The sequence below is a fragment of the Pyrenophora tritici-repentis genome (assembly GCF_003171515.1).
Source record: "Pyrenophora tritici-repentis strain M4 chromosome Unknown M4_contig_00030, whole genome shotgun sequence".
Taxonomy (NCBI): Eukaryota; Fungi; Ascomycota; class Dothideomycetes; order Pleosporales; family Pleosporaceae; genus Pyrenophora; species Pyrenophora tritici-repentis.
Genome location: NW_027093993.1, coordinates 20,706 through 31,767, shown reverse-complemented (window position 1 = coordinate 31,767; position 11,062 = coordinate 20,706). Strand labels below are relative to the sequence as shown.

General features: G+C 47.6%; 4 protein-coding genes across 4 annotated transcripts; 1 reads left to right on the top strand and 3 right to left on the bottom strand.

The window, feature by feature from the left end:
* Nucleotides 1-396: 396 nt before the first annotated feature.
* PtrM4_153360 (uncharacterized protein) lies at nt 397-813 on the top strand (the record flags this gene model as incomplete). The annotated part of the gene is made up of 1 exon (XM_066110271.1): nt 397-813. One exon carries the CDS (start codon nt 397-399, stop codon nt 811-813), a length of 417 nt encoding a protein of 138 aa, XP_065958715.1.
* A 976-nt stretch (nt 814-1,789) lies between these two features.
* On the bottom strand, nt 1,790-2,723 carry PtrM4_153350 (uncharacterized protein; the record flags this gene model as incomplete). The annotated part of the gene is made up of 2 exons (XM_066110270.1): nt 1,790-2,513; nt 2,668-2,723. The coding sequence occupies 2 exons, from the start codon at nt 2,721-2,723 to the stop codon at nt 1,790-1,792; spliced, it is 780 nt and encodes a 259-aa protein (XP_065958714.1).
* A 478-nt stretch (nt 2,724-3,201) lies between these two features.
* On the bottom strand, nt 3,202-4,573 carry PtrM4_153340 (ComEC, membrane metal-binding protein; the record flags this gene model as incomplete). The annotated part of the gene is made up of 2 exons (XM_066110269.1): nt 3,202-4,137; nt 4,247-4,573. The coding sequence occupies 2 exons, from the start codon at nt 4,571-4,573 to the stop codon at nt 3,202-3,204; spliced, it is 1,263 nt and encodes a 420-aa protein (XP_065958713.1).
* Nucleotides 4,574-5,697: 1,124 nt separating this feature from the next.
* PtrM4_153330 (uncharacterized protein) lies at nt 5,698-10,624 on the bottom strand (the record flags this gene model as incomplete). Its single annotated transcript, XM_066110268.1, has 4 exons — nt 5,698-6,359; nt 6,404-9,468; nt 9,660-10,306; nt 10,445-10,624. 4 exons carry the CDS (start codon nt 10,622-10,624, stop codon nt 5,698-5,700), a joined length of 4,554 nt encoding a protein of 1,517 aa, XP_065958712.1.
* Nucleotides 10,625-11,062: the final 438 nt, after the last annotated feature.

Here is an 11,062-nt window from a genome sequence, read left to right as displayed (position 1 = left end):
GGCAGAGCAGGGCGGCACGACGGTGGTGGTAGTGCCGTTGATCGCTTGCGTGCGACATGGCACAGCGGTGCAAGAAGCTAGGGATATCGTGCGTAGAGTGGCAGAGTCGGCGTCCGCCAGACGCAGCAGCGGTGGTGTTAGTGACGCCCGAGTCGGCAGTTGGAGAGGAATTTGCAACGTTTTTAAACCGGCTACGAGCGACGCGGCAGCTAGATCGGATTATTATCGACGAGTGCCATATCGTGTTAAACCGGCAGTACACGTTCGCAAGCAGATGCAGCAGCTAGGTAAGCTAGTGGCTGTAGAGACGCAGATGGTCATGTTAACAGCAACGTTGCCACCCAGCGAGGAGGACGAGTTATTCGGCGAATGCATTTTGAGCGTGGGCAGGTAAGAATGTTTAGGGCACCAACAGCACGGAGCAACATAGCGTACCGGGTGGTAAGGGTAGAGAAGGAGAGGAAGAGACAGGAGGTAGAGGCAACGGTGTTGGCGATGGTACAGCAGAAGGTCCGAAAGTATAAGAGCGGCAAGATTGTAGTGTACGGCAACTCAGTGCCAAAGGTCAAGGGGTTAGCCGAGAAGCTCAAGTGCCATGCGTATCATCACCACGCGGTTGGCAAGGCAAGCATGTTGGAGGAGTTCATGGGCGGCAAGCAGCGGGTGATTGTGGCAACCAGCGCGTTGGGCATGGAGTGGACGTGCCCGATATCCGGTGCATTGTCCACATGGATTGGCCGTTTAGCGTGTTGGATTACGCGCAGGAGAGCGGGCGAGCCGGGCGAGACGGGGAGCGGAGCGAGGCCATCATGATGGTGCAGGACGGCGAGCAGCGAGCGGCGGATGACAAGCAGGGGAGGCGGAGCAGCGGTTGGTGCGAGCATACGTCGAAGGCATAGACGAGGCGGCGACATGTAGACGGGTAATGTTGGACGGGTATTTAGACAGGCGCGAGGCCGAGCGAGCTCGGTGCGAGGAGGGAGAGGAGAGGTGTGACGTATGCATGAGAGCCGACGGGGAGGGATGGAGGAGGAGGAGGATGGAGGAGGAGGAGATGGAGGAGGATGGAGGAGGAGATGGAGGAGAGATGGAAGAGATGGAGGAGGTGGAGGAGGTGGAGGAGGTGGAGGAGATGGAGGTGGTGGAGGTGGCCGAGGGCGGCAGCAGCAACGAAGAAGAGGCGGAGACATTGAGAGGGAGCAAGAAGAGGCGCGGCAGGCGTTTAATCAGCAGCAACGAGAGCAAGGCGGCCCGCGACAGAGATTGATACAGCAGCGGCAGCAGGAGTTCGCCGACGTCGAGTGGCTGCGTAGGCAGCTGGCGCAATGGATAAACCGGTGTGGGTTATGCGAGGCGGTAGGGCAAGGATCGAGCGCACACGACGTACGGCAATGTTGGCGACAGGAGAGCCAGCGGATCAAGGAGTCGATTAAGAGGATGGAAGAGACAATTAAGTTTGAGCGTTATTCGGGCTGTTTTTGGTGTGGAGTGCCGGAGATATGCAATCGGTGGAAAGGAATAGTTTTGGGCGATATCAGAGAGTCCAAGACGGGGATTGCCAGTATAGAGGGGTATTAATAGGCGGGTTATTAAGTATAGCATTAGGGCGGAGCGAGGTAGGAAACCGATGGACGGCGCGGTTAGAGGAGTTCGGGGTTAGTAATTCAGGAGCAGGGCCGACGTTGTTTGAGTTTTTAGAGGAGGAGTAAAGCAGGGCCGACGTTGTTTGAGTTTTTAGGATTGTTAGAGACGGTTGAGAGCAATAACTTAGCAGGAGAGTTTTGTTGGATTACAAGATTAATAGGCGAGTAGAGGAAATATAGAGAGTTGTAACGTTGACGAGGGTAGCTCCAACAGCTCGAGTAGGTCGGATAGTGTAAGCAGCGATAAAGGCAAGAGCAGCAAGATCAGCGAGAGCGTAGGCAGGGTTAGCAGCAAGAGAGATAGCAGCAACAGTGACGATAGTAGCAGCAGTAAGAGTAGCGACGAAGGCGAGGGCAGCGAGAGCAGTGATCAAGGCGAGAGCAGCGAGAGTAGTGACGAAGGCGAGGGTAGTAAAGATATTAGAGGTAGCGAAAGCAGCGGCAACAGCGAGAGCAATGAGAGCAACGACAAAGACGAGGGCAGAGAAGGTAACGAGAGCGGCGAGAGCAGTAAGAGCGCAGGCAGCGTTGGTAGCGAGAGCAATAGCTGCAACAGTGGCGATAGTGGCGATAGCGAGGCAGCGACGACGGCGAGGATGGCGAGGATGGCGAGGATGGCGAGGACAGCGAGGGCAACTTGATGGCAGGTAGCGAAAGCAGTAATAGCAGCTTGAGCAGGGAGGAAAAGCGAGGGTCGTGACGACGGCGAGAGTAGCTCCGATAGCGAGAGCAGCAAGAGCGAGAGCAGCAAGAGCGGCAAGAGCAACGAGAGCGAGGCAGGCGAGGCAGGCGAGAGCAACGAGATGGCAAGTAGCGAGAGCGAGGCAGGCGAGGCAGGCGAGAGCAACGAGATGGCAAGTAGCGAGTAGACTCCGCAACAATCAATTCAATCCGGTCACTCTCCTAGACCCACTTACCTATCTAGGTAGGGCTTAAACTCCTATAGGTAACTACTAGGCTTAAAGCGGTAATCAATCAATCCAATCTGAACCTTCTAGGACCCACTTAATTGATTGTTGCGGACTGTGGTAGCGAGAGCGTAGGGAGCGAGAGAGGCGAGAGAAATAAGAGCAGCGACATGATAGGTACCGTTGGCAGCGAGAGCATCGAGAGCCGCGCATATAGCGAGAGTAACGAGAACAGAGCGAGTAGCGAGAGCAGCGACGACGGTAAGGACAGCGAGAGCAGGAGCCGCAGCGGCGAAAGGAGTTGTAGAAGCCGTAGCAGCGGTAGGAAGTGAGAAGCAGCGAGAGTAGCGCGAGCAGTGGGGGACAGCAGGGACAGCGAGAGCAGTAGGGAAAGCAAGAGCAGGGGCAGAAGTAGTTATAGCGGCCGCAGGCGTAGTAGGAGCGGTGGGGAGTGAGGAGCAGAAGCGAGGATATCGATAGCAGCGAGAGCAGCGAGGACGGCGGGGATAGTAGGGATAGCGGGATCAGCTGTGAGAGAAGCGAGGATAGCGAGAGTAGGAAAGCAGGAGCCGCAGGCGCGATAGAAGTAAGAGTAGCAAGAGCAGTAAGAGCAGGATGTGTAGCCGCGAGGATAGAGGCAATTAAGGTAATTAAGGTGATTGCGATGATTGCGAGGACAGTAAGAGCAACAAGGGCAGCGCAAGAAAGGGGCGAACGGCAAGGGAATTAACTATTAAGTTAATTGTAGCGATTGCAAGGACAGCGGGAACAGCGAGGATAGTAAGGGCAGTAAGGGTAGAAAGGACAGCGGAAGCAGCGAGGACAACGAGGACAGCGAGGATTGTAAGGACAGCGGAAGCAGCGAGGACAACGAGGACAGCGAGGATTGTAAGGACAGCGGAAGCAGCGAGGATAATGAGGACAGCGAGGATAGTAAGAACAGCGAGGATAGTAAGGACAGTAAGAGTAGCGAGGATAGCGAAAGTAGGAGAGTAGCAGTAGCAATAGCAGTAGCCGGAGGTGTATATAAGCTGTAAGAGGTAAGAGGTAGAAGTAAGGATATTATAAGCAGCAAGGATAGCAGGGGCAGAAGCGGCAACAGGTGCAGGGGTAGTAGGAGTAGTAATAAGAATATTAAGAGCAGTGCAAGTTACAAGGACAAGGGACAAAGTAAGGACAGTAGAGATAGTAAGAGTATCAGGAGCAGCGAGAACAGAAGCCGTAGGATTGATAGCGAAGATATTAAGAGCAGCAAGGAAAGCGAAAGTAGCGAGGGTAGTAAGAGCAGCGACAAGAGGAGCGGTAGCGGCCGCCGAAACCGCAGTTACCGCAGGTGGAGGAGGCGTAGGAGGTAAGGGGCAGAAGAGAGCAGTAGAGACAGCGGGAACAGCGGGGAAAGCGAGAGCAGCAAGAAGGACGGGGATAGTAGAGATAGAGGAAGTGGCGAGAGCAGAAGCAGTAATAGGGAGGATTGCGGAATGCGGAGGAGTAAGAGCGGTAGGAGTAAGAGTAGCAAGAGCAGGACGTAGAAGTAAGAGCCGTAGGAGCAGGAGCAGTAAGAATAGCAGGAGTAGCAAGGGTAGGAGCTTTAAAGGCGGCAGCAACGAGGGTGTTACAAGCAGCGAAAATAATAGGAGCAGGGAGAGTGGTCGCAGTAAGGATAGCGATAGAAGCGAGGTTGGCGACAGCAGGGACAGTAGTAGTAGCAAGAATAGCGAGAGTAGCGAGAGCAATAGCAGTGAGAGCTAGAGCATTAAGAGTAGCAGCAATAAGAGCAGTAACCGTAGGAGTAGGCGCATTAAGAGTAAAAGCTGCAGGAGTAAGAGCAGTAAGGGCGGAAATAGTAGGAGCGTAATTAGCGAGAGCAGGAGCAGCGAGGACAGCAGGAGCAGCTGGAATGGCGAGAGCAGCAAGGACGGAGTGGATAGCAAGAATAGGAAGCGTAGGGGCCGCAGTGGCGATATTTGTAGAAGCGGCAGTAAACACAGGTGTAGTAGTAGCCGTAGGAGTAATAACGAGCATGTTAAAAGCAGCAAGGACGGCAGGAACAGCGGGAGTTGCAATAGTAGAACCCGTAACCGTAATTGAATAGACAGTAAGAGTGATAGTCGCGATAGAAGGAAAAGTTACAAGAATAGCAGCCGTAGCCGTGGTAGAAGCAAGAGTAATTATAATAGAGGCAAAGATAGTAACAGTAGTAAGAGTAATAAGCACAGTAAGGGTATAGTAAGAGCAAAAGTTTAAAGAAGAGTTATTTATGTTAAAAATAAGTATGCAGGTATAAAGCAAAGAAAAGAAAGATTCGAAAAGAGAGAGTATAAAGTTGGTGAGATTCATAATCGATAGATGAGGTAGGTAAAACAGGTATAGTTTGTAGTATATATTAGATAGTGTTTAAGAAAGAAATCAAGCATAGAATTAAGTAGGATTTAAGGATTAGGATTGTAGTAGAAGACAGAGCAAGTTATTAGGAATACATTAATAAGAAGATAGAAGAAAAGATTAAGTTTATATAAAAGTAGAGTCATAAGAAGAAGATATAAATAAAAAAGATATAAGAGATTATGTTTCAATAATATTAAAAAGAGATGTTAGAAAAGAAAGAAGAATAAAAGAAACCCGATATAATTTAAGAGGAGTATAGTAAAGGGAATAGAAGATAGGTAGAAGAAGAAAGAGAGAGAAAGATAAGGAAGTTTATAGAGAAGGACATAAGAAGCAAAAGATAAAGAGAAAGAAGGAGAAGTAAAGAAAATAGAAAGAGAAGTAAAGAAAAATATAGAGCAAGTAAAGAGAGAGTAGCAAGAACAGCAGTATTATTATATTTATTATTATATTTCCATTAGAGTCCTGTATCAGTCGGTGACTATGTAGGACTTTGGCTAAGCCGTTCTATGTATGATGGTCGTTGTGGAGTTTCTATGGGTCTTGTACAATTTGGGTGGTGTTTTGCGTACTCCAATTTCAGAGCTAGTCTTCCATTGGCGCGGGTGCTAAAGAGCAGTGTGGTGAATAGAAAGAGATGTAGCAGCGGGCTCTTTTAGATAAGGAAATATTGTTTTTGTAGTTTTATACAGTGTCTGTCTGTTCGGTGGTTTGCCCAAGGTGCCATTTTCTCGTGCCAATCCTAGTACTTGCAATAAAGGCTAGAGTAGCTTTGATGCTGTCTTTGTTTGGAGGAGGAGTGGGAGGGTGATGGGTCTGTGTGGTATTGCTTCTTTGAGTGTATTTCGATGTGTTTTGTACTGTTTGCAATCTAGAAGTAGATGCTGTGGTGTTTGTGGTTTGTAGCATATACATAGATTGCAGTCTCTCTTGTTGAATCTCTTAAGGTAGGAGTTGAAGTATCCATGTCCTAGCTTGAGTGAGTAGAACGCGCTCGAGATTTCTCTTGGTGTTCCCTTCGGGACTTTGATTGTTGTATGTGTGTTGAGCTTGAAGATCCTTGAGTAGGAGCTTCTGTTTTTGGTGGGCCTGTCGGTATACCTCTTGTACTCCATCAGTTGTTCTGTTTTTTGTATTTTGTTGATTTCTGTGCCTAAGTAGGCTAGGCTCGCTGTGGTCGATGTTGTTGGTCTCTCTTTAGCTGCTTCCTTTGCTAGCGTGTCGGCTTTTTCGTTGCCCTTGACGTCGTTATGTCCTGGGGCCCACTGCAGGTGGATCGATGCTTTCTTTGTCGTTATTCTCTTTGCAGCTCTGATGCATCTTAGTAGCCACTGTTGTCCCGGGTTGTCCGATAGGTTGTTAAGCCTATGGATTGCTGCTTGGTTGTCTGCGTATACGTAGATCTCTTGGCCTTCTTGTGCCACTGTAGCCGCGTGTTCAAATGCCTGTGCTATCCCTCTAGTTCACCGTTGTAGACTAGTTGGGAGCATCCAATGTTTGTCTTTTGAGAAAAGGTTTCTTCGTGGGTGGAGCTGTACGCTACTACACCTACGCCGATCCCTATTCCCTTGTCGTGTTGTGAGGCATCTGAGTAGATTGCGGTGAAGTTATCTCCGCTCCTTGATAGGATATAATCCGTGTGTGCAATTGCCTCTTCCTCTTTGCTCTTTTTTGATACAGTAACCTTGTAGTTAAGACTTTCCCATGGTCTGAACCTATATGGGATTATCTTTTCTACGCTATTGTTGTCTCTCTCTGGGATTGACTTAACAATAGTGTATAGTTGTCTATGCTGGTTTGGCTTTTTGTAGCTAGCTTTGTCTGTATTTGTGATCCTTGTAATTGCTTTCTGGATTGGGTGGTTGCTGGATAGCTGGTGTGCTCTAGACGCATACTTTCGGTTGTTGGTGTTGAGTCTAATTGCAGGTGACGTAAGTCCGGATTCAATGCTTGTTGGTAGGGATGGTGACGTTCTAAACACTCCAATTATCTTTCTACACGCCAGGTTGTGCAGTGATTGTAGGAGGCTAGTGGCGTAGCTTTGGTTCTTCCAGTATATTTGTGATCCGTAGTCTGCAACGCTTGTGACGCATGCTAGGTATAGTTGTCGTACTGCTTTTGGGGAGAGTCCTCTTTCGATGTTGGCTAGTCTCCCTAGTCTATAGAATGCTTTCCTTGCTTGGCTTACGCGTGTAGCAATATGTTCCTTGAAGGACAGTCTATTGTCTATGTGGATACCTAGCCATTTGATTGTGTCTTTCGGTTCTACAATGGTGTTGTCTGGAAGCTGTAGGCTTCTCTCTTTTCTCTCTTTCTTGGCGGTAAAGTGGATGAGCTCTGTCTTAGCTATATCGAACATAATCGCTAAGTTTTTCCCTCGGTGAGATAGTAGGCGGACTTGCTGTTCTAGTATTTTGACATTTTTCTTTAGCGATGTTGAGGATGTCGATAGAGATAGGTCGTCAATATAGGATAGGTTGAAGCTTTGTAGTCCTGGGAAGAGGTCTCTGGTGTAGATAAGAAAGAAGATTGGAGACACTGGGCTGCCTTGAGGTATCCCAGCTATTATCTCGGAGAATTCTTGTGTCTTATTGTCGAAGGAGAGTCTTAGCGATCTGTTTGAGAAGAAGGATTTTGTCCAAGCGATAAGACTAATTGGAAGGCCTAGCTTCTTAAGCGTTCGCAGGAATTGATTGTGTGAGACGTGGTCAAATGCTCCCTTTACGTCTAGGAAGATAGTTGATGTTATTTGGCCTTTCTGTTTCTGGTGCTGAATTTGGTCGATGAGTAGCATAGCTGCATCTATTGCAGATTTCTTGAGTCTACCCCCAATTTGGGTTGGGTGTAGTAGCTCTGTGATTTCTGCTAGATTGCTCAGCCTACTTGCGGTGATCCTCTCGTTAATCTTTCCTAAACAGCTTAATAGAGTGATAACTCTGTAGGCTTTTGGGATTGAATAGTCTGGTTTTGATGCCTTTTTAAGAACAGCTCCTGTAGCTTGTTTCCAGCATTTTGGGTGGTATCCATAGTTGAATAGGAGTGAGAAAGCTCTAAACATTGTTTGCGGTTGAGCTTTGTACGCGGCTGTGATTATGTCTTGTGTTATTGCATCTGGTCCTGGGGTGCTACTTTTGACTTGACTTGAGCATGCTCGTTCTAGTTCAGTCGTGGATAGTGCTGGCCAATCCCATCTCTTTTCCTGGTAGTTGGTGAATGTGGGCGCTTCGGTTATGGGCGGTGGTGGGAATAGCGTGTTGCGGAACGCTTGGCATTTCTTGTCGAATGATGTTTCTCCTTGTATAGGTGGAATTCTTTCGACTTTGTTATCCTTTGTATATGCCATGGCTTTGTAGATTGACTGCGGGTCTTCCTTCTCTAGGAATTCATTCCAGTGTTTCCTTTTAGCGTCTTTGATTGCCTTGTTGTAGGTGTTTCGTGCACGTAGGAAGTCTCTTTTCTCTAGGTAGGCGTCGTGTATCGCAGTAGTTTCGAGCTTTTCTTTAAAAATCCTTCTATAGTGGGAAGTGTCTTGTCGTAGCTTTGTCAGCTCTTTGTTCCACCAAGCTTTTGGTTTTGGACCAAGTCTAGTGATAGGGATAGCTTTGTTTGCTGCAGTTTGGATTGCTTGAGTTATTGCTTTACCAATCTCTTCTAGCTGTTGCTCTAGCTCTGTATTGTTGCCGAGGAGGAGGTCCATTAAGTCTGCCTTTCTTGGATCACTGATCTGGTCCATATCTTGCAAGGTTTGACTGTTTTGGATTGCCGTTTCTAGTTCTTTGTTGAAGGTGTCCCAGTTAGCCTTTGCAGTATTAAATCTGGGTTGGTTTGTCGGGTTTTCTACAAGGTCTGCGTTTGTTTGGATGGAGAATAGGAGGCCGTAGTGATCTGATCCAGTTTCAGGTATAGTCTGCCAGTCCGTAGCTTTGCTAGCCAAGTCTGGAGTGACAAGTGAGAGGTCTAGGACTGTTTCTCTAGATAGGTGTGGTCTGAAGAATGTGCCTACTCCTGGTGTGTTTAGGAGCTCTAGATCTTGTTCTTCAATCCAGTCAATAAATGGCTGTGCTCCTTGGCTCGTCGTTGGGCATAGCGGGTCCCACAATGGATGGTGCTCGTTGCTATCTAGTACTAAAATAGAACTTGGCGGAAGCTTAGTGTTAAGTATAGCTCTGGGCAGTGTTTTTTCCCCTTCGGCGTTTGTTTGGTTGTATACGTTAAATAGGTTAAATTGGAAATTAGAACCTTTTATTGTAATAGCCATTGCGTCTGGGTCTATTTTGAAGTCGTTTTGGGTGAATGTCTCTGCTTCTAGTGTTCTAGATATATAAAATAGAACCCTAGGGCGGACGGGTAGGTTTGTTACTGGTAAGATCTGGATAAACGCAGTGTGATTTATGGATCTTGCTGTTGCGTAGTTGTCGTTGGTAGTTAGCCATGGCTCTTGAATTGCAATTATATCAGCTTTAAGTTCAACTGCAAGTTGCAGTGTAGACTCAGTCGCTGTAATGCTCTTGTTGAGATTGACTTGGAGGATCCTAATGTTGTTCAACATTAAAATCCTGCGGGGATGCTCTTTGTTACTGCTTGGTAGAGTTCGCACTCTTTGCTGTTTGCAAAGTGGGGCTCTTTGCAGTTACTACAGTGGGGGAGTGTATGGTTGCAGGGTTTTCCTTTTGTATTACACACTGAGCATTTGTGTGTTGTAGTTGCATGTTCTTCTCCGCACAAATTGCATGCTGGTTGGTTTCGGCATCTAGTGGCTGGGTGGCCAAATTGTTGGCAGTTTAGGCATTGGGTAGATGCTGCTATAGGCTTAAACTTTTCGGTGAAGAGAGTTTGTCCAAGGATTGTAATTCTACCACCAAGTCTGGCTGCGTCTTCGGCTGTTTTGAATGCTATTACAATAGAGCTGTTCTTCTTGTTTTGCCATTCTCTTGATATCCAGTATGGGTTGCCAGTAATTTGTAGTCCGTTGTTGTATGCTGGGATTTCTGTGTGGAGTATCTCTAGTGTCTCTGCTCCCTCCCATTCTGTTGGCACATTATGTACTACTACTTTCGTCCATGATTCTAGTAGTTGTACATTCTTTAGCTCAAACTTTTGATGCCATATATGCTTGTGTTGGACTAGGTATTCTCCTGAGTAGGTTGGAGTGGTTGTTAGAATAATATTGTTCTTTCTACTTGTTGTTACTTCCTTCACTACTGGGTCTTTGATGCCGCCCTTTGTGAACTCTTCGTTGATTAGGTCTCTAATCTGGAGTGGTGTGTGAGACGTAGGCTGGGTAAGCGTAAGGACTGCTTGGTAGTAGCTTGCTGGCTTTTTGTTTGTCTTCTTTTTTGTAGACACTGTAGTCCATGTGTTTCCGTTGTTCTGGGCGGCTACGCTAGCGTATGATGTCTTGTTTTGTTGGGTGTTTTGGGTGTTTTGGGTGTTTTGGATGTTCTGGGTGTTCTGGTTGTTTGGTTTTTCTTGGTTGTTTGGGTTTTGTGGTCCAGTTGCGGCATTAACAGCTTTCTTTAGTGTCTTTGTAGCTTGTTGGGAGGCGCTTGTAAGCGTTGCAGTCTGGTACGCAAGCTGTGCTGTAAACTTCTCAGTCATTTGCTGCGTAACCCTGCCTAGTTCCGTAAAGTCTCTAAAGACGTCCAGTAGTTGTAGTAGTTTGTTTTGGGATAGATGGGATTCGGCCATAGTAGATGCTTGTAGAATTAGGTCCCTTGCCCAGAAGATTGCTTGGGTTGAGTCCTTTGCTCTTGGTTTCTTTTCTTGGCTGTTCTGGAATGGGTTTCTCTAACCCAGGGCGCTCAATGGTACGTTATAATATACCATTTTTTTGTTAGTGCTGAGAAGTACGCGTATGGCGGGTATATACTAGAACCAGGGGTTTATCCCATTAAACTTCAGGAGTACATCCCATTTTTAGTCTATAGTCGAAATTACTCCAAATTTAGACATATAACTCAGCATACGTAGACGCACAATCTGACGAATTTACAGCGCAGCAGACTATGTGGTTCAGGAGCTTAGGGTTTGGTGTTCTTGGTTAGGGTTACGCGTCTGGGGGGTCAGGAGGTCGCGAGGCTCGGCACCCCGCCGCGCGCGCGCCGCCGGAGTAAGCACCGAGAGAGC